Source organism: Crocodylus siamensis, chromosome 5 (assembly GCF_052110815.1).
Source record: "Crocodylus siamensis isolate JL-2025a chromosome 5, ASM5211081v1, whole genome shotgun sequence".
In the NCBI taxonomy this organism is placed as follows: Eukaryota; Metazoa; Chordata; order Crocodylia; family Crocodylidae; genus Crocodylus; species Crocodylus siamensis.
Genome location: NC_143399.1, coordinates 78,679,622 through 78,705,881, shown reverse-complemented (window position 1 = coordinate 78,705,881; position 26,260 = coordinate 78,679,622). Strand labels below are relative to the sequence as shown.

General features: G+C 46.4%; 1 protein-coding gene across 1 annotated transcript in view; it reads left to right on the top strand.

Moving 5' to 3' along the window:
* The window catches only part of LOC149864327 (uncharacterized), a 93,671-nt gene that overhangs the window by 34,128 nt on the left and 33,283 nt on the right, over positions 1-26,260 (top strand). Inside the window, exons 4-6 of the mRNA XM_090049431.1 lie at positions 437-474; positions 4,697-4,840; positions 20,125-20,343. Coding sequence (XP_089905557.1) covers positions 437-474; positions 4,697-4,717 — 59 coding nt within the window. The 3' untranslated portion in view covers positions 4,718-4,840; positions 20,125-20,343. The remainder of the gene's footprint in view (positions 1-436; positions 475-4,696; positions 4,841-20,124; positions 20,344-26,260) is intronic.

Here is a 26,260-nt window from a genome sequence, read left to right as displayed (position 1 = left end):
AGGAAGGGCTTTAGGGACCTCTCAAAGCTAAAAGTCTTCCTTGTGTCCTGGCACAGCTGATCTGCTTCACTTGTGTTTACAGGTGTCACATAGGGCTGTTGTCCTGCAGGGTCAAGCCCCTGCCACTTCTGGGGCTTCAGGGGCCCAGTCCTGCAGGACAATGGCCCCAGGGGGGTACACATCTGAAGCAGGGCATCTTCCCATGGGGGTTTGCATGAGATGGGGTGTGATAGTGAGATATGCACACTTCAGTAATCCCCTGCAGAGGAATTCCCAAGGCATGCAAAGAGGTATCCTCCCCTTTAAAGGCATCACAAACTGTGACTACCTTTGGTCATAGCTAGGGGTGCACAGATAAAGATTTTCTTGGCCGATACCACTAGCCAATATGCCAGGTGAGTAAATGACTAATACCAATCTGATAACCAATTTACAGGAATGCAGCTGAGCAACACGGAGAGCAGCACCCTGAAGGTAAGTCTGTGTAGGGGAAGGGGCATGTGGGGGGTAGATCGAGGCCCCTAGGGCAAGGGAAGGAGAGGGGCAGGGTAGCGGGATGGAGTCACAGGTGACTCGTTCAGGGATCAGCATTCTGGTGCTTAAAAATGGCAGCAGGAGTGCTCATTAAAATGATCTGTGTCAAGGAGCTTTTCCTGACACAGGAGGTACGTGGGCCAGCCAGAGGTGATGCTCTGCTAGACTTGGTCTTTGCCAAAGAAGGTGACCTTGTGACCAACTTAAATATAGAGGAAAGTCTGGACAACAGTGATCATGAAACCATCATGTTCACTGTCTGACATAAGGCAGACAAATCAGATAGCAGGATTGAAGTCTTGGATTTCAAAAATGCAAATTTCAATAACCTTAGGTCACTAGTAGCACAAGTGCTGTGGGACCAGGGACCAAAGGCAAACAGTGTGCACAAAGAATTGTTGTTCCTTAAGGACGTGATCCTTGAAGCATGAAGCATGTCCATTCCCAAGTGGAGAAAAGGTAACAGAAGGGCTGGGAAGCCCTCTTGGCTAAACAGAGAAATCACGGTTCTCTTAAGAAAGAAGAAAGAGGCTTACAAACAATGGAAGCTTAGGGCAGGTCCCAAGGGGGACTATTCCATGATGGCCTGCATTTGCAGGGAACAGATAAGACAGGTTTAGGCAGCGACTAAACTTAGATTAGCAATGGGAATCAAGAACAACAAGAAGTCCTTCTTTAGGTTCATAGGGAACAGACAGAAAACAAATGGGAGTCTGGGGCCATTACTCAACAACTCAGGAGAGCAGGTTACCAGTACCCAAGAAAAAGCTGAACTCCTGAATGACTACTTCGCCTCAGTCTTTCACCAGACCAAGGGGAAAACCATGCCAGGTAGAATAGGGGATAAACATGGTAGGAATAATCACCTTCCTACTATTGCCATAGAATTGTTGTATGAACAATTAATAAAATTGGATGTATACAAATCAGCGGGACTGGATGATCATCATCTGAGAGAGCTGAAGGAGCTGGCTGAAGTCATTGCGGAACCCCTAGCAAACCTCTTCCACAACTCATGGTGCTCTGGAGAAGTCCCTGAGGACTGGAAGAGGGCCAATGTTTGTCCATCCACAAGGGCAGGAGGGAGGACCCAGGTAGTTATAGGCCAATCAGCCTAACTTCTATCTTAGGGAAAATTGTAGAAAAGTTCATCCAGGAGTCTATCTGCGATAAGCTTGAAGAAGGTAAGATTCTGAATGACAGCCAGCATGGCTTTGTTGCAGACAGGTCTTGCCTTACCAACCTCATCTCCTTCTATGACCAGATAACTTGCCACCTGGACACAAGAGAGCAGGTTGATATTGTATACCTAGACTTCCAAAAGGCCTTTGATCTAGTATCCCACAATGACCTTGTGAGAAAATTGGAGGATTGTGGGCTTAACTCCAAGACACTCAAGTGGCTGAGAAACTGGCTGCAGGATAGGACCCAGAGAGTCATAGTGAATTGATCTCTCTCATCCTGACAAGTGGGCAGTGGTGTCCTGCAGGGACTCTGTGCTTGGACCAGTACTTTTCAACATCTTTATTAACAATTTGGAGGTGGGGGTGAAGAGCTCACTGGCCAAGTTCATGGATGACACCAAGTTATGGGGGAGCATGGTCACACTTGAAGATAAGCAACAGATACAGGCAGACCTAGACAGGCTAACAAGTTGGGTGGATTGGAATCTAATGTAGTTCAACGTCGAAAAATGTAGTGTGCTCCACCTCAGGACAAGCAACCCCCAACACACCTACAGGCTTGGCGGCACCAAACTGACTAGCACCACGAATGAAAGGGACCTGGGGGTAATAATAGACCACAGTATGAATATGAGCTGACAGTGTGATGCTGTAGCCAGTAGGGCAAATAATACTCTGGCATGCAACAATCGATGCATCTCCAGCAAAACCAAGGAGGTGATTCTTCCGCTCTACTCAGCGCTGGTGAGACCACAGCTGGAGTACTGCATCCAGTTCTGGGCACCGCACTTTAACAATGACATGGACAAGCTTGAGAGTCCAAAGAAGAGCCACTCGTAAGATCAGAGTCTTAAAACAAGCCATACGAGGAAAGGCTGAAGGATCTGAGACTCTTCAGCCTGAGGAAAAAAAGGCTGATAGGGGACCTGGTAGCAGCTTACTGCCACACTAGGGGAGTACATCAAGGGCTTGGTGAGCAACCGTTCACTAGGGCACCGGAGGGGAAAAACAGGAGTAATGGCCACAAACTCCTGGAAAATCAATTCAGGCTCAACATTAGGAAAAAACAACTTCACAGTCAGGGTGTCCAGACTGTGGAGTAAGCTCCCTCCAGAGGTGGTGGAATCACCTACCCTGGAAGTCTTCAAAAGGAGACTAGACAGTCACCTTGCTGGGGTCACCTGACCCCCCGGTTATCTTTCTGCTTGGGGCAGGGGGCTGGACTTGATGATCTTCCAAGGTCCATTCCGGCCTTACAACCTATGAATCTATGAAAGTGCTGCTGCCACCATTTTTAAGTGCTGGGACACTATTAACTGGAGTGGAGCTGAGCAGGGCGAGGGCAGAGACAGGCTGGCCGCTGGGCTTGGGACTCTTCATCCTGCTGCCTTTGCCCTGGGAGCCATGGCTGTGCTGCTTCCCCTGGCCATCTAGCAGCAGTGGCAGCGGTGAGTTGTGTCTTCCACTGCTGGATGGGGAGTGGAAGTAGCACAGCCATCCCACAGCTCCCAGGGCAAAGGCAGCAGGGCAAAGAGCTCTGAACCCACAGTGGGCAGCCTGCCTCCACCCTCACTCTTCTCAGCTCTGCTCCAGTTACAAGTGTCCTGGTGCTTAAAAATGGTGTCAGTGGCACTTCAGTGAAAGTTCATTCAATGAGCTTTAGTTTGAGTGGCCCCACCATCATTTTTAAGCTCTGGGACACTGATTCCTTGGACAAACTGCCCACAGCTCGGTCCCGTTCCCTGCCCTGGCCTCTGGGTCCCATTCACCGCCCTGCCCCAGCCCCAACCCCTGCCCCACTCCCTCCCTCATCCTAGGGGCCTTGACCTACGCCTGCTCCCCATGCCCCTTTCCTCCTCCACGCCTCTTTCACTCCACAGACTTATCTGCAGGGTGCTGCTCTCCACGCTGCCTGACTGCATTCGTGATCAGAGCATGCATGTGACTGAGTACATGCATGCAGCATCCAGGGGCCCCAGCCAGAAGGTGTATTATATTTATTGATATATTATTGGCTACACCAGCCAAAAAAGCCAATAGCTGATAATGTTAATTTTCCTTTTTATCAGTTATTTGGGCTGGAGGGCCACTTAGTGAGTTTTGGTGAGCTGTTCAGGGCTGAAGGGGGTGGGGAGATGCCAGCTGATCCTATCTGGCCTGCCAGCTGGGAGCCTGAGGAGGGAGGACTACACCCCATGCCACTCCACTGTGCTGCAATGAGGGCCAGGCTGAGCAGAGTGCAGATTCCCCCATTCCCCTACATCCATCCCCCCTTTCCTCCCTGCCTGGCTTCCTGTTGGTGCTGCACAATCTTGGCACCATAGCTACCAGCACCTGGGCCTGCATTAGGATGGGGTGCCACCTGGGGTGCCTGAGTAGCTGTCCTGCCCATTGTGATGAGCCACTGTCGCCGCGCTGCACCAGGCAAGTCAGCAGTGGCTGCCCCAGGCAAACCCCCAACTGCAATCAGCTCAGATTCACCTCCTAGTGGCCCTGCAGTGGTAGTGTCTTCTCGTGGAAGGTGAATGGGTGAGTGGGACAGCTACTAACTGCACTGCATTGCACCCTGTCCCATGTGGTCCTGGCTGCTGGTGGCTGTGGTGCCAGGACTATGCAGTCACAGTGCCAACAGGAAGCTGAGCAGAGGGATGGATGTGGGGATGGATGGGTCACATGGAGGGGGGGGGGGTGCTGCCTGGCTCAGACCCAGCTGTGGCAGAGTGGCATGAAGCACAGCCCTCTGAAGACAGCACCTAGTGGGCTGGATAGGATCAATTGGTGGGCCAGATATGACTCATGCGCTGTATTTTCTCCACCTCTGAAGCAAGGTGTCACTTGACTTGGTAGCCTTGAGGGTAGAGTTTTCATTTGGGAATGGTCGTGCCCAAGGTTCTGATCCCTACTTCTAGGATTGTTAATACATTTATAATTGGATAAAAATAATAGTTTAAAATGATGTGTTTAACACTTATTTCCAGAATCGCAAAGATTTCTTTTAACTGATGAAGGCAACTTGGAGGTCTATAACATTCATGCAAGTGACTCTGGGAGTTACACCTGCAGCGTTATCTATATGCATAATGATAGACATGTGATAACAGAATTCAGTTTTATGGTCTATGGTAAGTGAAGTTTAATTGATTTTGTTTCTAAAATTTTTAGTTACAGGCTATGTTTCCATAGTATTCATTTGAGGTTTGGCATTATAATAACCTGGTGTCTCAAAGCTATAAGAAATTCTCAATATAAGACTTCACGGAAATACACTTTAAAGAAAGTGCTCAGATAAAACATTGTAAAATTGCGTATATGTGTTTGATTCTTGCTATCATCGTTTAAGAAAAAAGAATGATTATAAAAGAAGCTGGCCAGTAAAGTGCTGATTGGTGGGGGGGCAGGGGCAGGTTCCACTTCTGTCAGCACCCATAAATGCTCCTTTTGAAGTTGTCTTTCTGCCCTGAGCAACCAAGAGAGGGGTCAGGAGGAAGAGAACATACTGGAGGGTGTCTAGCTCAGTGAGATGGTTCTTGGGAGCCAACACTGGGCTCTAGCCTGGACCCTTGTCCCCAGTCAGGCAGAAACTTCCCCAGCACAGACCCTGCTTTCTGTCCATTTTAACTGATGATTAAGTGCAGGGTGCAGTGGCTTAGCTTCAGGAGAACTGCTGGAGAGGGCTATGAATAGTGTCTAATCTGTGGTGTGGTGCTTAGAGCACTGAGATGGGAAGATAGAGTGACAAAAGTTCAAACCACATGTAGGTAAGTGGGACCTGGAAGCTAGAGCTCCTTCCCCCTGGGTGAATGCTCCAACTATTTTAGCTATAACATGGAAGGACCATGTTCTTCTGACAACTAATACCTGTTAGCAATGGGCTTTTGTCCAATTCCATATCTGTGACCTACATGCACTTATAACTCCCCAGTGGGCATGCATACAAATCTATATATCTGCCCAGCCAAGGTGTAATGTGTTGAGCACATTAAGTTTGTGTATGCACATGTTTAGGATCCACAGTGTAGTAGAATTATAACTAGGCTTGACATGAATCAATTTCTATCGCTAAACATCCACTTCACCTGTCACTCACAGACAGACAAAAAAATATTTCTGTTGCACGCACACATACATCTGCATGTGCATAGCAGCTACTTGAAGTGTGGTGGGGGGAGCCCCAGCTGTGTAATTTGCACACTGCTCCTTCAGCAGCAGCTCAAGCAGCCACTGAAGGAGCTGGGGGCTGTGCTGGGATGGAGGACTGGAGGGGCAGGGCTGTTGGCAGGTGGGAGCCTGGTGCTGCTGGCTGCTCACCCTGCCCAGATCCCAGCCGGGGATTGGACACCAGACTCCCAGTGAGTCCAGGACAGCCCCCTGTGTGATTGGGTCTTGCTGGGAGTTTTGCCCCTGCCCTGATCACACAGGAACCAGGCTGGGGAGCAGCGCTGGGAACACGAAGAGAGGCAGTGGCCTCCCAGCCTGGGGTGGGAAACAGATCCCCACTCCCTACAACCCCTTAGAGGGCAAGCCCTGCCTGGCGGGCACCAGCACAGGGGTGACCTGTTTCCTTGATGGCTGTGGACTTCCACCCCTCCTTGCAGCATGGGGGCAGCAGCTGGGTCCCGGGGCACCCCTGCACACCCTGCTCTGATTATGCTGCCTCTCCCTGTGTTCCCAGAGCTCCTGCCTAGCCTAGCCTCTGTGTGCTCAGGGCAGGGCGCATAGCGGTGCCCCTGGGACCCAGTCAATACCCCTGTGCTGCATGGAGGGACAGGAGGCCATGGCCATTAAGGGGCTGGGCCACCCCTTGCTGGTGCCCACCTGGGGGCTCTTATCCCGTAAGCAGGAGCAGGGAGCTACTTCCCATCCTAGGCTGGGAAACTGCTGCCTCTCCCTGTATTCCCAGAGCTCCAGAGTGCCATTGCCCTCTTCTTCTGGTCCCTACCTGCCCAGCTCCTTCCTGGTGAATGAACAGAATGATTTAAAATGGTTATGCTGTACTGATTTCTGAATATTTATTTTTATATATTTTAATGTGATTTTATAAAGTTTTTAACAGTATACTGTTATTATTAAACTATCTGCCCCCTACACCCCTAATTTCATGCAGTCCTGAAATTTAAATAGATAAAAGTCTAAAGAAAGGGTTAAATAGAAGCATTGACTTTAGCTGTGGAAATTATAAAAAAAAATAAAATTGAATTCTGCCAAACCTAATCATAACCTGTAAGTGCCAAAAACAGCTATTATTTGGCTGGAAAACTGCCATTTAGGCATACGAAGTAAAAGTGTTGCCCATTTTATATGCATTCAGAATCTGCTGGACTGAAATAAATCTCTGAACTCATTAAATTTAAATTGAACTGGTGAGAAAAAGTGTAGACAGACCAATACGAGTCCAACAAGTAACCTAGATTTCCCCATCTTCACAAAAGGTTCCTAGAATTTAGGTTTTTTACTGGGTGTTTTTTTTTTCCATTTGGGTGTGCATGTGAGCTTTCTTTCTTTTTTTTCCTAAGTGTTTTAGCAAACAAAGCTAAAGACTGACTTTAGCAATGACCTCAGAAGTTCCTCCTACTTTCTTGAGAAGGGCATTCTAAAGTCTCAGATAAGTTTCCAGGAAAAAGAAATATTCTCCTATTTCCTTTAAGATTGATTATTCCATTGAACTCTGAAAAGTTTCGTACCATGAAGTGATGACAGACCTGCAAGAAATGTTCATTATATTGTCTTAGGCCAGGAATGTTTACTAATTCATTATGTCATCATTAATGATATTGAATGTTTCCTGGTAAGGATCAATAGAAAAAAAATAAACTAAGAAAATTTATACAAGCTGCCATGGTGGGGGCTGTCATCTGTTGGTTACTTAGGGTGGCATTCTGTTCTCTTCCTGGCCATCCAGTATCCAAATTGGGTCATCTATGGCTACAAATAGACATAGCTTTTTGTGGCACGATCAGCTGTGCTAGCACTGCATGTGTCCCAGCACAGCTGATCCACTTAATTGCTGGAGACAGACATTGTCTGGGGCCATTGTCCTTCAGGATCATGCCCCTCTACTCCCAGGACATCGGCGCTGGGCAGCATCTGCCTCTGTCAATCAGTCCTATCAGCTGTGCCAAGCCCCATGGCGTTCGTCTGCTCTGCAGCATGAAATGCATAACCTACAAGAAAATTTGTGTGGTGTGAGTCTCCAAGTGTCAAGTGGGAAACATGGCATTCTCCAGGACACCCCCAGGTTGGTACCAGGCACGTGGGGCCTTGTTTTGCAAGATTGTGCCACATGTAGGCTGGTCATGTGCAGATGACTATGCATACAGATTATGCAGCCAGGAACAGAAATCAGATGTAGGTGTAAGTGACATCTTTGGCAATGACATGGCCAGAACTACCACACAGGCTGCATACAGCCCTCCATAAAATTTTTGTGGAGGCAGAAAATGTGAGCAAACAGACATCTCTTCTCCTTTTTGTGCCCCAAGTGCTCCCAAATGGTGATACAATGATTCCCAGTAACAGTCTCTGCCACCTTTTCATGGTGGAGATCTATTTATTTATGGTGTGATAATACAGGCAGCCCAGGGCTGACCGTGCTTCTTCCCAGAGTACCTGGAGAGCATGGTCAGCCCTGGGCTGCCTGTATTATCACACCATAAATAAATAGATCTCCACCATGAAAAGGTGGCAGAGACTGTTACTGGGAATCATTGTGTCACCATTTGGGAGCACTTGGGGCACAAAAAGGAGAAGAGATGTCTGTTTGCTCACATTTTCTGCCTCCACAAAAATTTTATGGAGGGTTGTATGCAGCCTGTGTGGTAGTTCTGGCCATGTCATTGCCAAAGATGTCACTTACACCTACATCTAATTTCTGTTCCTGGCTGCATAATCTGTATGCATAGTCATCTGCACATGACCAGCCTACATGTGACACATAGGCATGTCCTTTCTGGACATGCAGTGGCCTTAGACACCTAAAAATGTAGTTGACTAAAACCCATGACAACCAAAGTTAAAATCAGGAAAGGAGAGTGGCCAAGAGAGAGACTTCCTAGCTTTTCCTCCAATAGCTGAGTAACTAGAAGAGTGGTGCTCAACTTCCAGCCTACAGAGCCATCGTATCTGGCCTAAAGGATTACCCCACTAGTTGACCACCCTTCCCCCTGCCAAATTCCAAAACTCCAAGTCCCACATGGTGAGTTGGAGCCCCGCTGCTGACCCTCCCACCTACTTCCTGCAGCTGGATCAGGACCAGGCCATGTCCCCTCCCCACAGCTGGATCAGGGCCAGGCCATGTCCCCTTCTCCTCCCCATCCCCACAGCTTTATCAGATCCAGGCCACACTGCCTCCCCCCACCTATGCAGGGTCAGGTTGGGACCACGTAGCCACCCCCCTCCTCCGTGCAGCCAGAAGGGGCCTGTTCCACCTGCTGTGGATGCTGGATCAGGCCCAATCCAGGCTACTGACAGACTGGGCACTGCCCATCTGGTCCACCGGGCAAAAGGGTTGAGCACCAAAGGACTAGAGCATTCTTAGAAGGTAGAACACCTGTATTCTAAACTCTCTTCACCCAGAGGGAGCTTGAACCTGAGTTCTTCTGACTTCCTAACACACTCCTCTAACCACCCATTTTCTAGGCTAGGGCCGCCCAACTTTTAAGTGGGTTGGGCCTTAATGCCCTATGGGCCACACCAGCAGGGGATGCATACCCTCAGGCAAGCTCTTGAGCTGCACTGCATATGGAAAGCGATACCCCTTCTCCCCCTCATCCCACCACTACACCATGTGGTCCCCAATTTACTCCCTGTCTGTTACTGTACTGTGTGCTCAGGCGCATGCTCAGCTCCCCCAGCCATACCACACTGCACTGCCCCACCACAGGGCGAACCTGGAGACTCTGTCTTCTGTTACAGCCAGAGCGATAGGAGGAGACCCAGCTGGGCAGGAGCTGGGCAAACCCTTGTGGGTTACATGCAGCCCATGGGCCACCAGTTGAACAGCCTTCTTTTAGGCCATTATATGGCTCTCCTGTTGGAGTTGTCATCCTGGACAACAATGATAGAAAGGTATGTAGAAAATATATGAGGCCAAGAGTAACAAAAGGTATGTGTTTCAATGAAGTGACTGCAGGCCTGGAAAAGAGGGGCCCTTGAGTTCTAGTTAGGGCCTGTGCTCCCAGCAAGGTAGAAGCTTCCCCCTGCACTGTCCTCCGACCCTTTTTTTTTTCTAATGACTATATTAAATGCAAGGAGCAGTGACTCCATTTCAAAAGAAATGCTGCAAAAGGTCTTGACTAGTACTCGATCTAAGATTTGGTGGTTAGAGTTCTGTGCAAAGAAACTAGAAAGATAGGTTCAGATCTGTTGCAGCCCTGCTCTTCCCAGCTGTGCCCAGTCGCGGCTGCTGGGCTGCAGAGGCACCCAAGGGAGGGAAGCAGAGTATCAGGGAACAGTGGGTGCTTGCCCTGCCGCTCTCTGAGGGGCACAGCCCCACTCACAGCCATGCAGCCCTGGGCACAGGAGGCACTTCACCAGGGCAGCACGGGGCGAGCGGCAGTGAGAAGTTCCCTCGAGGTTCCTCCGCTCCCTGCAGCACCAGGTCACAGGGGAGGGAGGCTGGGAAGCAGCTGTTCCCTACAAGGGAGTTGTCTGCGGTGCTGTTCTCTGAGGTGGTGCAGGGAGTGGAGGAGTCACGCGGGGATCTTCTCGGGACCGTCTCAGCACCGCTCACCCTGCACTGCCCCGTGTCGCCAGGGCAGTGGGGCAAGATCCCCACTGCTGCCAGCCATGCCAAGTTGTGCCCATCGGGTGGCAGGAACCCCAGGGGAGGGAAGCAGGACCTCATCGATTGGCTGCCAGGGGACCCCCCACCCCCACTCCGCTCGCTCGTCATTTATCATGGTAGGAACCAGGGTTTTGGAGACCAATGATTGGTGGGACGTAGGGCACAAAAGGTTGAGAACCACTGGTGTAGATGACCAGATCTGGACATTTAGTATCATAGTACTTAGAGTTGGAAGGGACCTAAACATCATCAGGTCCGACCCCCTGCCCCGGGCAGGAACGGGTGCTGGGGTCATATCACCCCAGCCAAATATCTGTCCAGCCTCCTCCTGAAGACCCCCAAGGTAGGAGAGAGCACCACCTCACTTGGGAGCCCATTCCAGAGCCTGTAAAGTAAAAATCAGATCAGTAATGGCCAACCTGTGGCACAAATGGCATGGATAGCCTCTGTGTATGGCATGTGGCAGATTGGGGAAGGGACAGGCAGCATTGTGCAGATACAGCAGGGAGCAGAACGCAAAGCATCAGATGAGGCAGGGAGCACAGGGAAGGAAACAGAAAGCAGAGCAGTAGATTAAGTATGGGGAAAAGGATCAATGTGGTACTTGGAAGGTGTGGGGCTAATTTGTGCCATGCCTGCCAAAAGGGTTGGCTTCCACTGACTTGGACGATCAGGAAGGAAACAAAGTCAGTTGTAGAGTATGTCTACACAGGAGAGGCATCGCAAACTTTTTAAGCACCTGGGGTGGGGGAGGGGGCATGAGGAATAATATCAACTACTGGAGAGCAGGGAGAGAAGTCTTACTTGCCCGGGACCTCCTCATTTGAAGGGCAGTTGCTACTGCTGCTGCTTTAACAGCATGGACTGGGTTGGTACCGCTGAGTGCAGTTCCCTGTTCATGCCCCCACCCCTGGGGGCAGGCTGATCATCCCATGGCAAAACTCTGAGAGAGGAGAAAAGGATGTCATTTCACCCCTCTCCCATTGCTAGATACAGTGCTGAGCATGGTATTGCCTCTGCCCATCTACACCTACCTGGCTCCCTATGGCTGTGCTATAATAGTGCTCTGCATATCATGAAAAGACTCCTGAGGGGAAGAAGGGCAGACCAATGATCCCTTTAAGTCAAAATCTGGAGATGGTGCCCTTCTTATCCCACCCTAGTTATGCTTCTGCTATACAGTGCAACAAATACCCCATAGAGAGACACTTGATTTAAGGCTGGAAAAGTCTCCATGATAACTGTATCTGGCAATAAAATAAAAGAAGATATGGATCACCTGGTTGAAAAGGAAAAGTAGTTTTTTACTACAATGAAAATGATCCTATTCCTTCAAAATTCAAACCAGGTCAAATAATAATTAAAATTATACTACAGCACCATCTAGTGGATTTATGAAAGGATCACAACCATGCACACTACTGTATTTGCACTTTTATATTGCAGTTCTACTTCAAAACTACAGAGAATTCAGTGCCCATTAACATATCAGACTAAACCTTTCCAAACATTCCTGTGGGTGTTTGTTTGAGGTATTATTATTACCAAACAAATGTTTTGATTTTTCAGAAGTGCTGCACACTTAGCTGTTTCCACTTAGTCAATAGGAGCTGCTAAATGCTGAGCACTAGCTCTGGTGAAAGATAATTAGCTACACTGTCAACTTAAATATTGCTACTGAGATAATCAGCTTGAATCTTTTGCAGTATATCAATGAGTTCATGCTAGATCTGGCATCTAGCTGCTGAACAGGCTTTGTGTGCCCAAAGGACCAAGTGAAAAATTCCTCTGATGTTATTTAAAATACAGTATGTGACACAGAACCTTACAATGCACTTCTTGGTCTGACACACAAAGAAATGAAGTTAGTGGACAAGCTTGAACTAGGCAAAACATTGTCTGGGGAGTAAGTTTGCAGGATGGCAAAGCAAAAGTGTTGAATGAACAAAAGCTTTCTGTGCTGGAGATTACGGTTTTATTTATTTGTTTGTTTGTATTTATTGCAAACAAAATAAGAGAGGAGCTAGCGAAATTATCAGGAACTATAGTATAATGTTGTTGCTACTTATGTATTATACTACACTTTATTAACTAACAAAGTTTATTGATGTATCCTTGGAGAACACAGGATGGAAAAAGTGGATCTGTAGGATTAATAAATACTGTTTATTATCATTAGACCAGAAATGGTCCCTATTGAGTTGGGAAAGGGACATTAATAACATCTTTAAAGATGAACAGTGGCTACAAATATCATAGGAAAATAGGGTGAGAAGGGATCTCACAAGGTCATCTTGTCCAGTCCCCTGCTCAAAGCAGGATTATCCCAGACTTAACCATCCCAGTCAAGTGTCAGCTTAATCTGCTCTTGAAGACTTCCAGAGATGGAGATTCCACAACTTCTCTAGGTAGCCCATTCCAATGCTTGACCACCCTCATAATTACAAAGTTCCTCCTAACCTCCAACCTAAATTTCCTCTGCTACAGCTTGAAGCCACTGCTTCTAGTCCTGTCCCTTATGGCCACAGAAAAAGGCCAACCCATTCCCATAATCACCCTTCAAGTATTTTACTGACTGAGGGGGGATTTAATAATAGTCATCTTCTCTTCTTGAGACTAAATAACCCTAGCTCTTTCAGCCTTTCCTTACAAGTTGCGTATCCTGGATTGCTAACCCATTTTTGTTGTTCTCCATTAGATTCTTTCCAATCTGTCCACATCCTTCTGGAAGAATGAGGCCTGCAACTGGACACAGTACTCCAAGTGCTGAATAGTCAAAAAATCACTTTACTTGATTTGCAAGAGACACTCCCATAAATACAGTGCAGTACACAGTTAGCCTTTCTTTGCAACAAGAGCACACTGTTGGCTTACATTCATCTTATAGTACACCAAGGTCCTTCTCTGCAGTACTGCAGCCTAGCCAGTTATTTCCCTATTTGTGCATACAATTATTCCAATTCAAGTGCAGGACTTAGCATTTGTCCTTGTTGAATTTAATCGGGTTGATTGCGGACCATTTTTCCAGTCTCCCCAGGTAATTCTGGAGCCTAGTCCTACCCTCCAGAGTGCCTGCAATTCTACTCAGCTTGGTGTCAGTTGGCACTGGACCTAGTCCCAGTGTCACAGGGTCCTGGTCCCAGTGGAGTCACCAACTGTTGGTACTGGGTCTGATTCTGATGGAGTTGCCAGTTGGCACTGGATTAATGACCCAGATGCCTTATTGCAGGCAGACCCAAACCCTCAGACTTCCATTTGATAAACGTTATTGATACACAGTGTGACAGGGGGAAGTCCCAAGGACGAGCACAAAGCTGGCCTGCCCACCTGCCTAAGGCAGTCTGCCATGTCTTTCCTGCCATGACTTAATGTATAAAAGAAGATGTAATAATGCAGGAGGCTGCCCATTTTATGCCCAGATGCCAAGGGCATTATACACAGCTCCGACTTTCCCTACACTATGTCCCATGCCTCGCAGATGGCATCCAGATTACCATCCTGGCCCCTAACTTCAGCCTAACTTATTGGGCCCCATGCCCTTCACTCATACTTGCCCCTCACATACACTCGGGATCCTAGCCACTGGGCTCCTTGCCACTCACTAGGCTCCATGCCCCTTCCAGACTCTGGGCTCCTTGACCCTCATTTATTCTGAGCTCCTTACCCCACTCTGGATACCTTTGGTTCTGCCAACTTCCTTGCCAGGTTACCTACCAGGTTGTGGGGGCTGAGGCTGTAAGGTGCCCCATACTTGCATTTCACTAGGGAGGCAACTGGTGTGTCATTTCCTGGGCAACACCCCACCACAGGCAGCCCCGCACCATCCTACCCTAGCAGGGTGTAGTTTTAGGTTATTCCTCAGGACCAGGAACCTCCTGCCATCCCCATATCTCCAAGATGCTAGGTGAGCAGCAGCTCCAGCCAGGTGATGTTCTGCTCCAGCTGCTTGCAGTAAACTGCTGGCCCTACTGCTCAAAGCCTGCTCTTATATATAGCAACTGGTCCAACTTCCCAGTCAGGTGGCCTCCTGCTGACCACGTGACTCCTGATTGGGTGTGCAGCCACCTGCAGGCTGCTCTGTTGTTTATTCTACCCCTTAAAGTGGCAGGCACCAAAGGTGTCCTGCCACACACAGTGATAGCAGATAAAAGTAATGCAGGCAAGGCAAACATAATACCCCCCTCCCCCCCAATTCTATATCTACCAGTTTCAGGGTTCACAGAGGGAAGGTACATGTGGATGGTATACGAGCTTTACCCTGTGATTCTTTCTTGAATATCAGCAGTCTTGGAGATTGAGAGCTGAGGCCCACCCCCAACCCCAATAGAGTGGGTGAGACGGGCTGGCCACGTGCCCTTTGTGTGTGGAGGCCTTTGGTTTCCCCCTCAGGGACCTTTTTCTGCTCTGAAATTCCTCCTTTTGTATTCCTTTTCCTGTGATGACTTTTCATTTCTGGGTACCATTAATTGGTTTTCCTGTGATCGTTATACTGACCACATTCTATTCTATCAACATATTCCTTTGTTCTAACAAACACATCACATCACATGCATATATCTCAGTTTGGTCATTTACTGGTGTCTTATTTTGGATCTGTCCACTGAACCTGGAAATCCCAGGGGTTTTGCAGCTTGGCACTGTGACCTGGCACCAACACAGCAATCCTATCTTTTGTTATAGATTTTTAGAGAACAGTGCAGGACTTAGCATTTGTCCTTGTTGAATTTAATCTGGTTGATTGTGGGCCATTTTTCCAGTCTCCCCAGATAATTCTGGAACCTAGTCCTACCCTCCAGAGTGCCTGCAACATTTTTCAATTTCCCAGCCTGTTTGTCTGCTGGCTTCAGACACAGTGGGCCTTGAAACCTGAGAACATGAAACTTTGTCACAAACAGGCTTTTTAAAACCAATTAACCCTTGCCATTCCCATAGACCATTGTTCTAATGTAATCTACTTTACCTTCAAGCCAATTCTTATAAGCAGCCTCTAAATATTATTTTCTGGCCATCAGTGTTATCCACAAATTTGCTAAGCACCACTCAGTTTTATTACCCACATCATTACTGGAGATATTAAACAATACTGGACCCAGGCCAGACACCCTGGGGAACCACACTTGATACCTCCTCCCAACTAGACACTGAGCCATTGAGGACTCAGTCAGAAAAATGATCCAATGCATTATGCATCCACCTTACTGTACTTTCCTCTAATTTATATTTCCCTAGTTTGTTAATGAGAATGTCATGGGAGACAGTATCACAGGTCTTGCTAAAGTATATCACATCCATTGCTCTCCCCCATCCACAGAGCCTGGCACCTTATAGAAGGAAATCTGGTTGGCTAGGCAGAATCCTTGATCACCACTGTCCTCCTCTTGGTGTTTTGCAGTAGATTCCTTGAGAATATAACTCATGATCTTTCCAGATATTGAGGTCAGGCTGACTGGTCTATAATTTCCTAGATCCTCCTTCTTTGCTTTCTGAAAGACAGGCACTATATTTGCCCTTTCCCAGCCATCCAAGACTTCACCTGATATCCATGAGTTCTCAAAGAGGATATGTAATGGCTCTGAAATTTATCTCAGCCAATTCCTTCAGTACTCCAGGGTGCATCACATCCTGGCCTGCTGACCTGGAAGCATTTAGCTTCTCTGATTAATTTCTAACCTGTTCTTCTACTACTCTAGGCAGTTTAATTCCTTCCCTATCCTTGCTGCCAACCATGTTTTCATCATCTGATAGCTTACTATTTATGAAGATTGAACTATAAAAGGCATTGAATACTTCATCCTTCTCTATCATCCATAATTAGATTACCTTCTGCACTCTGTAAGGGACTTATGGTTTCTTTGGTCTTCCTCTTACTTTCAGTATAAATGTAGAATCCCTTATTGCCTTTTATGTCCCTATCCAGTTGCATCCCAAATCTGTGCCTTTACCTCCCTAGTGTTCTACCTGTGCACCCAAGAGACTCTCTTCCATAGTACTATGACCAAGCTTCTACTTTTTATATGATTCCTTTTCAAGTTTCAACTCATGGAAGAGATTGCTTCTAAATAGGCTGCTCTTCTATTGCACTTCCTGTTCTTCATCAAATCAGAATAGCTTGCTCTTAAGCCCTTAAGGGGCCTCCTTAAAGTATAGCCAGTTCTCCCGGAATCCTTTTCTCTTCAGATTTGCCTTTCAGGGGATCCTACCCAACAGTTCCCTGAGTTTGCTAAGTCTGCTTTTCTGAAGTCCCATGTCTTTATTCTGCTGTTTTCTTTCCTTCTTCCCTTTATGATTTTGAACTCTTAGTGTTTTGTGGTCACTCGCCATGTCTACACGAGATGCTGAATGTGCAGTAGCTTATTACTACTGCACAGTTGCATTGCTTGGCATGAAGTGTAATGTGACACTGCTGTACAATTGGGGAATGCTACTGCGCAGTAATTCCAGTTACTGCACAGTCATTTAGTACTTGTGTATGCAAGTACTAAATCACTGCGCAGTAACAACTGTTCAGTCAGCATCTTGTGTAGGTGCGGCCAGTCACCTAAGTTACCTTCCTTCCTCATATTCTCAACAAATACCTGCTTGTTCACAAGCAATATGTCAAGAAGAGCTTCCCCTACTTGGCCTCTCTACCATCGGTATCAAAAAGTTATCCTTGACACACCCCAAGAATTTGTTGGACTGCTTATGCACTGCTGTGTTTCTCTCTCAGCAGCTATCCTGATCATTAAAATTCCCCATGAGAACCAGGTCCTGCAATCTGGAAACTTCAGTCACTTGTTTAAAGATGGCCTCATTCATTTCTTTCTCCTAGTTTGGCAACCCATAGTATATGCCCACCATTACATTATCCCTGCTGCTCTTTCCTCTGACTTTGACTCAGAAGGTTTCAACAGGCCTATCTTCCATGTTGTACTGTACCTCAAGAACACATATACATCTTCTTTTACATATAGAGCAACACTTCCTCCTTTGTTCACCTGCCTGTCTTTCCTGACAAAGTTATACCCATCTGTAACAGGGGCCCCTAACCCTGTTACTCAGTTGAGTGGGAAATAGCAAGATAGAAACAGGGTTTGGGGCAGTCAGTCATGTAGGAAAGGGCTCATGTTAGGGAACCAAGATCTTACCTGTTTAAGAGAACAGAGCAGCAGGAACAGAGGCATCCCTTTAATTAAAAGAGCATGAATTCCTGACCAGGTATAAGAGGAGACAAGCAATTAGCAAAGAGCAGAAGCGGCATGGGGTGTGGGAAGGGCTCGTGGACACATAAGCACTACTGGAATCTGGAATGAACCATTGGGGGGCGAGGGGGAAGGAGAGAGTGGGAAGCCTTGCCAGTGGGGAAAGAAGGTGCCCTCCAGAAAAGGACAGAGACATGGCAGCTCCTGTGTTACAGGCACCAGAACACCCTATAGCTTAGATGTGGAGAGTTGGCGAAGAGCCACATGCCAGGATGGCTTACCCCCTCCTGTGAAGATCATTTACTCAGAGTAAGAAGACTGTTGTTAAAGCAGTAGCACTTTTTAACAGAGGGAAGACGTTTTTCATTAAAAGCAAAATCTTACTTTTATGTTGAAGTTATTCCAGTGGACTGAGTATGGCTGTAGGTGCATGTGCAGAGTCCACACATGCTGGTGGGGCTTAGTATCCCACCAGGGCAGGGCCACAGACCAAGAGGGCCAGGGGTCCTGGCCCAAGGGGTGAAATCAGGGTCAGGGACCCAGAATATGAGTGACCTGGAGCTTATAAACCAAGCCTGGATGCAGTAGGTCTAAGCTGATGGGCATTTAGAGGCTGGAATAGGCAAGACTTGTATATTGAGGCAGTGTCCAGCCTCAATACACAGAACTGAAAGCAAGAGCTGATAAAATCTGAGAGGTATGGGTATGTCTATGGGAGTGGCTGGAAGTCATAATTATTTTCTTTAAGGCTTAATTGGGGGATTGCCAGGAAAGGGGAGACCCACCCCATGGAGCCAAGGGCTGAGAAGCTTGCAGGATAGCACATCAAGTGCAGACACCTGCAAAGAGCGTATCTGAGCCCTGCCAACAGCCTCCCTCGATAAGAAAACTCTTTAAAAGATCAGTCATGACAGGAGAGAAATTGGAGGCAGGATAGGGACTAGGTGTTGTGAGCGGGCTGGTTCAGCCACTAGGGGACCTTGGACTACAGCAGGTTGGCCAAGCCTGTCACACCATGCATGACCATATTCCAGTGGTCCATAGCAGCCATCCCACCATGTCTCTACAATCCTAATTACATTGTAATTCCTCAGTTGTACTAGGACCACCAATTTTTCATGTTTATTCTCTGTGCTTCTTGCATTAGTATATAAACATTTCAGGTATCTAACTGATTTTCCTATCTTCTCCCTGAGAACATTGCTAGGACTTCTGCTGTTGTTTCCTCTTACTAAGTTTTTATCCAGGTCTCCTGCCTCTTCATTTACTTGTGGTCTTTTGTCTCCATCCCCTGATGAACTTGGTTTAAAGCTCTCCTCACTAGGTTGAAAAGGCTGTATGTAAAGACAGTCTTCCCTGTCTTCATCAGATGGACCCTGTCTCTTCCCAGCAGTCATTCTTCTTGGAACACCGCCCCATGGTTGAAACAACCAAAGCCATGATGAGAACACCATCTACACAGCCAAACACTGATCTCCAAGATGTGTCTCTTCCTAGCTGGGATTTTATCTTTGACTGGAAGGATCTATGAAAACAATACCTGGTCCTTCATTCTCTTCATCTTTGAACCCAAAGCTATGTAGTCACTCTTAATCCACTCAAAGTTGGCCCTGGCAATATCATTAGTGTCCACTTAGATGAGTAGCATGGGGTAGTAGTCAGAGACCCAGATGAGTCCTGGCAACCTTTGCTAATAGACAGCAGACTTCCCAAACCAAAAGGTCAGACTGACAAACAGATGCCTCCATGCCCTACAGGAGGGAGTTGTTCATCACCACCACCTGTTGCTTTCTCTTGGCATCAGGGGGTGCATGGCTTGACCTCTCCTGCCACAGTGGTAGACTTTTACATCTGATGCCAGGGCTTCATACCTGCTCTCCAGCTGGAGAGCTGTAGGCCTGGAAAAAAGGTGCTGTATGTTGCCAGAGGTGACAGGCTGCTAGCTTCCACCTCCCAGAGAACCTGTCTTCAGGTCTTTCAGTGACCTCACTGGCTGTTCCTCTTCCATGATGCCTGAGTTTGTCTTGTGCATCAAATTGATAACATCCTCATGTTCAAGCCTCCTCTCTGCTCACTCCTGTAAGCAGCCCTGCAAAATGGCTCTCAAACTGAAGCTACATCACCAAGCCCAAAACAGGCAGGCCTTCCCACTCCCTAGCATTATGTACCTGCACCTCAGGCAACCATGGCTTCCTGCTCATCTCCTAAGCAGGAGTCTCACTTCAACTCCCCTGTTTGCTGGTTTGGTATCACTGGCACCTGTGTGAGATATGTGAGGTAGCTGAAGCTGTTCCTGTTATGGTTTGGTTTTAAATGATTACATCCATTACGTCTGTTATGCTACAAGAAACTCTACACTAAAACTTACCTAAATTTGCATAGTTAATTAGATGGAAGTAAATAGTAGATAGGAAAGAGTTTACTTTTTTTTTCTTTTTTACAGTATATCACAAGCCAGGGAAAAGTATACATCTGTCATCTGAATTTAAAACAGAAACCTGTGAAACCAGTGCAGTAGTTCCATTTGAAAAGCAACTCTTAGAACATTTGGAGAAACTAATGCGTAATCTGCAATGTGAAATTCAGCAGTGGAATACACAGTGCCATGCAGCCACAGATACAGTGGCAATGCTAACACACAAACTTATATTTCAGTTTGTAGGTAAGATAAATATTTGTTTATCAATTGAATAGTCCATTACTTTCAAGTGACTCACATTAGGCAGTATTGGTTTTCTTTTTTTTTATTCCTGCAAGTAAAAAATGTGTGATATATGATAAAATAAACTGATTTGTATCTATGTACTCAAATTAAAAACTATAGACCCATGTACTTTGGGTATGTCTGCATTGCATAAAAGAACGTTTTTAACTCAGGTTGACTAACCTAGGTTTGCTAAGTGAGATTAAAGGAGCAATGAAAGGAAGTTTAATTGGGTATTAAAGCAGAGCTCAGCTATAGTTAAGGTTGTGAACTTATTCCTGTTTTTTGTAAAACCTATCAACCTTAAGAAAAGTTGATCTTTAAAGTTCTCCTTCAGAAATTCAATTGTGACTCTGACTGGACATCAAAGGGTCTCTCAATCATTTGACAATTACTCTAGCCACATTTCCCCTTCAGAGAAGCAAAATTGAAAACAGAATTCAAAAGTTCTCCTGATTGGCTCAAGCTTAGTACTCACAACCCAAACACATTATGCTACACATAGGGCGCAGACAGAAGTGCAGCTCCCGCTTGTAACTCATCGCATTTCACAAGAAGCATCATGAGTTACAGCAATCCACCAGACCCAACCGAAGTACGCTGTTGAGTCTGGGGGATTGGGGAACCCAGCTGCTGGCTTCTTGCCTGCAGCTGGTTTCCCCTAGTAATTAATTCCCCTCCTCCTTCCCAGCCTTGGCAAGGTTTTTAGAACAGGAAGGGGAAAAGGGAGTGGAGGGAGCTCCTTCTGAGGGATTTCCCAGCCGGCATTGGAGGGTGTGGTGTGTGAATTAGAACCCTCCCACCCTCCAACACTGGTGGGAGGCTCCAATACACCTGCCCCACCCTCCAGCACTGGCTGAAAAAACACCAGCCAAACTCTTCCATTCCCTTTTCCCCCTTCCCATTTTGAAAGCAGCATGATGGCTGAGCAGTGGCACAGACAGAAGTTACTGAAGCTGCTCTATTTTGGAGCTTCTTCATCTGAACCTGATTTTCATGGGATTGGGACCCTTTAAAGCATTCTGCAGCTGTGCACTACTATTTGGTCATGGCTGTAGGGTGGTTTCAGGGGCCAGATTGGTTGAAAACTGTCACTTCCATCTGCAGCCATACAGACTAGCTGGCCAGTTTTTACATAAGGCGGGTGGGAAAAGGGGAAAACAGTAACCATATATATGTATACCCAACTATTGTGCTGATCCTTGACAGAAACCAAAAGAAAATATAGATATTTTGATATAATCTACCTCTCTCAGATTTTTTATTTTAAAAGTTTTTATTTTAATTTATTTTATTTTATTTTATGGAACTGTAATTTGAGTACAGTGGCAAATTCAAAAGGGACTCGCACAGCATTGAGAAAGAAAAATAAATTATACATGAGAGTGCTTGCTGTGGTAGAAGAGTGAGGGGTTTGGGACTATGACATGGGAGAAAAATCATAGGTATAGGCAGTAGAGAAGAGGAAATATGTTAGGGGCTCAGGCTAGAGAAGTGGGAGGCAAGGGATGGAAAACAAGAAGATGACTGAGTGCAGGTGGCAGGGTGAGTAGGAGAATATTAGAATCAGCAGAATATGTCAGATTGATATTTTCTTTTGCCATGTGTGTGCCAAGATAGAGGAAACATATGAACCTCCTTTCTTCACTATGTTTATGTCAGGGACTACCATTCTGGCACCTCTAAATCAGTGTCTGGGGCTGATACCCCACTTGCCCTCCCCTGGTTATGCTACTGGCCACAGATCCTGGTTTGCTGTTCAGTTTGAGTTACGCAACCAAGGAAGCGGAGCTCTAGCTTTTAAGTGCTGTTGGGACAGGAAAGGAGGGTGAGCTGGAATTGGTGGCAATGATCTATATGTTATGGAGGATACTGAGACCTGGAAGGGGAGAGGGACATCAATATTCTCTATAGTCCATAAGCTTTCCATGATTACCCATCATGTTACAGTTTGTTACAATTTGTTATGCTGTTATCCCAAGGCAAAGTCTTAATAAGGGTCTTGTTCCTGGAGAACTCCAATGTTTGTTTTTAGCAGTAGTGTAGCCAGGACAGGGCAAGAGGAACACTATTGACTATAAGGTGGGTGTTACCAACCATGGGACTTTTTGCAATAGCTTGCACTTGCCCACAACTGGAGCCCATACCCAGATGTATGTCTGGGGGCAGGGGGCAAACAGAATGGTGCTTCCCCTTACCCCCAAGGGAGTCTTTGCCACAGCAGATGCATCCCTACCCCGAGGGGAATGAGCAGGGCCCAAGGGACAGCTCTTACGGAGCTAGGAGCTACTGCTGCCTGAGCCAACACTGTAGCAGCAGCCTTCAGTCTGGAGAGCAGCAGCTGGTAAGACTTTGCCCCCCCTTTTCTTCCCTTCCCTCCTCCCCCCCTGCAGTGCTCAGCATACTCCCTGCCCCAGGCCTTGAAGGAGTTTGCTATGTCTCTGGCTTTTAGCCCTAAACTGCCTCATCACAATCACAGCCATGCCCATGCTGATCCAAATAATCTCTCCACTAGTCAACACATGCAGGTGGAGAGTGTGCAATTAGTTGTCATTGGTACTTCCAGCTTCTGGGAAGCCGAGTTGAGATTATATCACTATAATATTCCCTAACTGGGTATTTCTTGGTTTGAATTTTGCTGAATGTGACACTGGCAAACATTAATATCTTGCTTCTCTGCTGTTCTAACCCAAGTAAGCCAGTTTTTTCCAGTGTAGCCTTAGGTATGTGCAAACTATCTGGGTTGCAAGATAGTCACATCTTTTTTATTTCCTTTGGGTCTATTCCCCCTATAATCAACGGCAATACTCCTGTGACTTCAAAGGAATATGAAAGAATGTGATCAAGCTATTAATCCTGTAACTCTGGTCTTTGGTTTGAAATTTATTGTATATTTTAACAGGTAATTAATTCTTCAGAAATATTTCACCCTACAGAGGTTTAGACAATTTGTTTTAACTTATAAGTTTTTATTATTTAAAAAAGAAATTTATTTCTGTTTACTCAATTTTTACTCCATGTGCTAAGAGCATAATAAAGATCTATCCTGAATTTTGTTCATTCTTTCTAACAAATTACTTGGTATAAAAAAAAAGAATGGATATGCAAATCAGTACAATTCACGCAACTATATTAAATAACAGTTTAAAAAGATTCAGACAACCCCACTTAAGATCCAGACTGTTTTTCACTCAAGTTTTTTGATATTTCTGATAGCATTAGCCCAAAAGAGAACTAAGTAAATCAACGCTGAACCACAGGAAAGGGGGTGGGGAGTTCTTTGCACGTGCTACAGGTTGAAATTACATTCTTATGGAAAAGATTTCACTCCAGAAATATAGTTCCTGTAATAACAATATAAAACAATATTGCATTTTCTTATTTGAATACTCACCGGTAGTATTTTAATATTAATTGCAATTGAAATATTAGTGCTTTTCATTATTACCAAGCATCACAAACTGAATATATATTGAATCTAGGATCTGTGTGTGTGTGTGTGTGTGTGTTTGTATAAAATATTTATAAACACTTAAGTTGGTTCATTGTGTATGCATGTGTGTATAATATTTTGTCCATTGTTTTTACTGAAAAAAATAATTGGATATGTTTGAAATGACGTTTAATGTATTTAAGAATTGTGTAATGTTAGACATGCTGGGCACATCTACACAAGAGGCATTGCCATACAGTAGACTAATTTACTGTGTGGTAAAGCATCGCCATCTACACATAGAGGTGCTTGCTGAGCAGTAAGTTAGTCGACTGCACAATTAATTTGCTACTTGCAAATGCAGGTGACAAATTAACCGCATCATAGTTATTGTGCAGTAGGGCATGTGTAAACACCGACCTGGAGCAAATTTTCTTTCAGTCAGCTTCACCACCATGGGGCTACCCTTGACCTAGCCCCAGAGCCATGTGGCTGGGAGCTTCTCCAGTCCTGGGGCTGGGATGGCTCTTTGCCTGCCCCAGCCTGGCCTTTAAAACTCTGCTGACATGGGATCCTGTGCCACTTGCAGCCTACACAGACCCCAGGACTGCCCCTGGGCCAGCCTCACCACCTGCCTGCCTGTCATGTGCCATGCCCCTATGCTGTAGGCATCTGCTCAGGCACTGGTGGCTGCATCCATGTGTGTGTTGTTGGGGTCCGGGTGACAGGACAGAGGGTGGTTGATGTCAGAATGGGGTAGGGGGCCTCAAATGTAGCTGTCAGCCTGGCCACATGGCCATGCAGCAAGGCAGAGCAGACAGGGCTGAGACTGTCCAGGGCCTGGCAGTGTTCGCTGCAACTGTGAAGTGAGGTGAGCAGTGTGGCAAGCAGGAGCCCGGGTCGTGAGTCATTGGTCCTGGGGCCTGGGGAGCAGCCATCGCACAGTGGGCACAGGCTCTGGCAACAGAGTTGCAGAAGGCTATGCCAGCACACTGGCTATGCTGCACACTGCTCTGGGCCAGAAATGTAGGAGCACTGCACGGGACTGCCTTTTAAAGAGTGGTCCTAGCTCTAGGCAGCTGTGTCTGGAGCCTCCAGCTCCCCTGAATACCGCGAGATGGGGAGAGTGGAGGGTGGCCCGAGCAGGGTTGAAGGAGGTCTAGAACAGGCTAGCGCTATAAGCAGCAAATCTGCTCCCAAATGACTGCACATGTAGACACCTGGCCAGAGCTGACATGCATTTTGTCACTTATGCAACTGCAAGCGACAGAGTGCTGAGCGCTTTTCAAAGCACTCTGTGCTGCTGCACTTCCATGTGTATAAATGCTCAATGAGAGCAAGTTTATATTTAACAAAGCACACAGTGACCAAAGACTGTCTGCTATTTCAAATATATTAAATCAGGGGGGTCAAATATTCAACCTGTTCACTGGTTCCAGCCCCATGGAGATGGATCATTCTCCTGCAGGGCTTCTTGCAGGTTGGACCACTCAGCTCCACAAGCCGAATCCAGCTCACAGAGCTCATCACTGCGGCTGTAAGAGCCCCTGCAGTGCAGGTGTTAACATCCACAGCTGTTGTTCCAGCATAACTCCACAGTTAATGCTGCTTGCTTCCCGTCTCCCCTTTCCTGCTGCCCAAATCCTGGTTTTTAGTTAGTTGCCCACTGCAATTAAGATTGGCTATGGGGGGCGGGGAACGGACAAAAGACAGTGGCATTAACTCCCTGGTTTCTGGAGCCATGCTCGAAACAGCAGTTCTGGCAGCCACAGAGATTAACTCTGCTGCTGCTGCTTGAGAGTCATCTGGCCCATGGGAGGCTCTGTGGTCTGGATTTGCCCTGCAGGGTCACATGAGTTTGCACCCCTGTGCTAAATGATTGTGTATCTGCGTATAGACCTGAGCTGTTTATATTACTGACACTTATTTGGGGAACAGATAATAACAAATATAGAGGGAAGGGACTCAGGGCTGCTCTCACAATGTATTCACATAATGTAAATTAGACAAGGAATTCCCAAATAAGAGCTGGTTTACACATTATGCCATACCAGAGGACACAGTGCTGTCCAGTCTAGTAAACTTGTCTGGAAATGGCCAGGAGATGGTGCTTCAGAATAAAATCAAATCATTAGTACTTGAGCTTAGTCATTTAGGTAAAGCTCCATTCTGCAGATTGTGGAGCAAGGAATTATTTTCTTAGTTCTGTACTCTATTAAGATGAAAACTGCAATGGTTTCTCTTGAGGATTGATTTCTTTTCACCCTCAATTATTTTTAAATGGAAACTAAGAACTTAATATATCTGCCTGTATTACACTTTTTCATCTATACCTATGTTGTTCTTAGATCCATTACATTTTTAAACTAAGTACAGAATTTATAATGTAAAATGTATTATTTACATAATTTATATGCTTCCAAACACATAAAGTAGGACAGA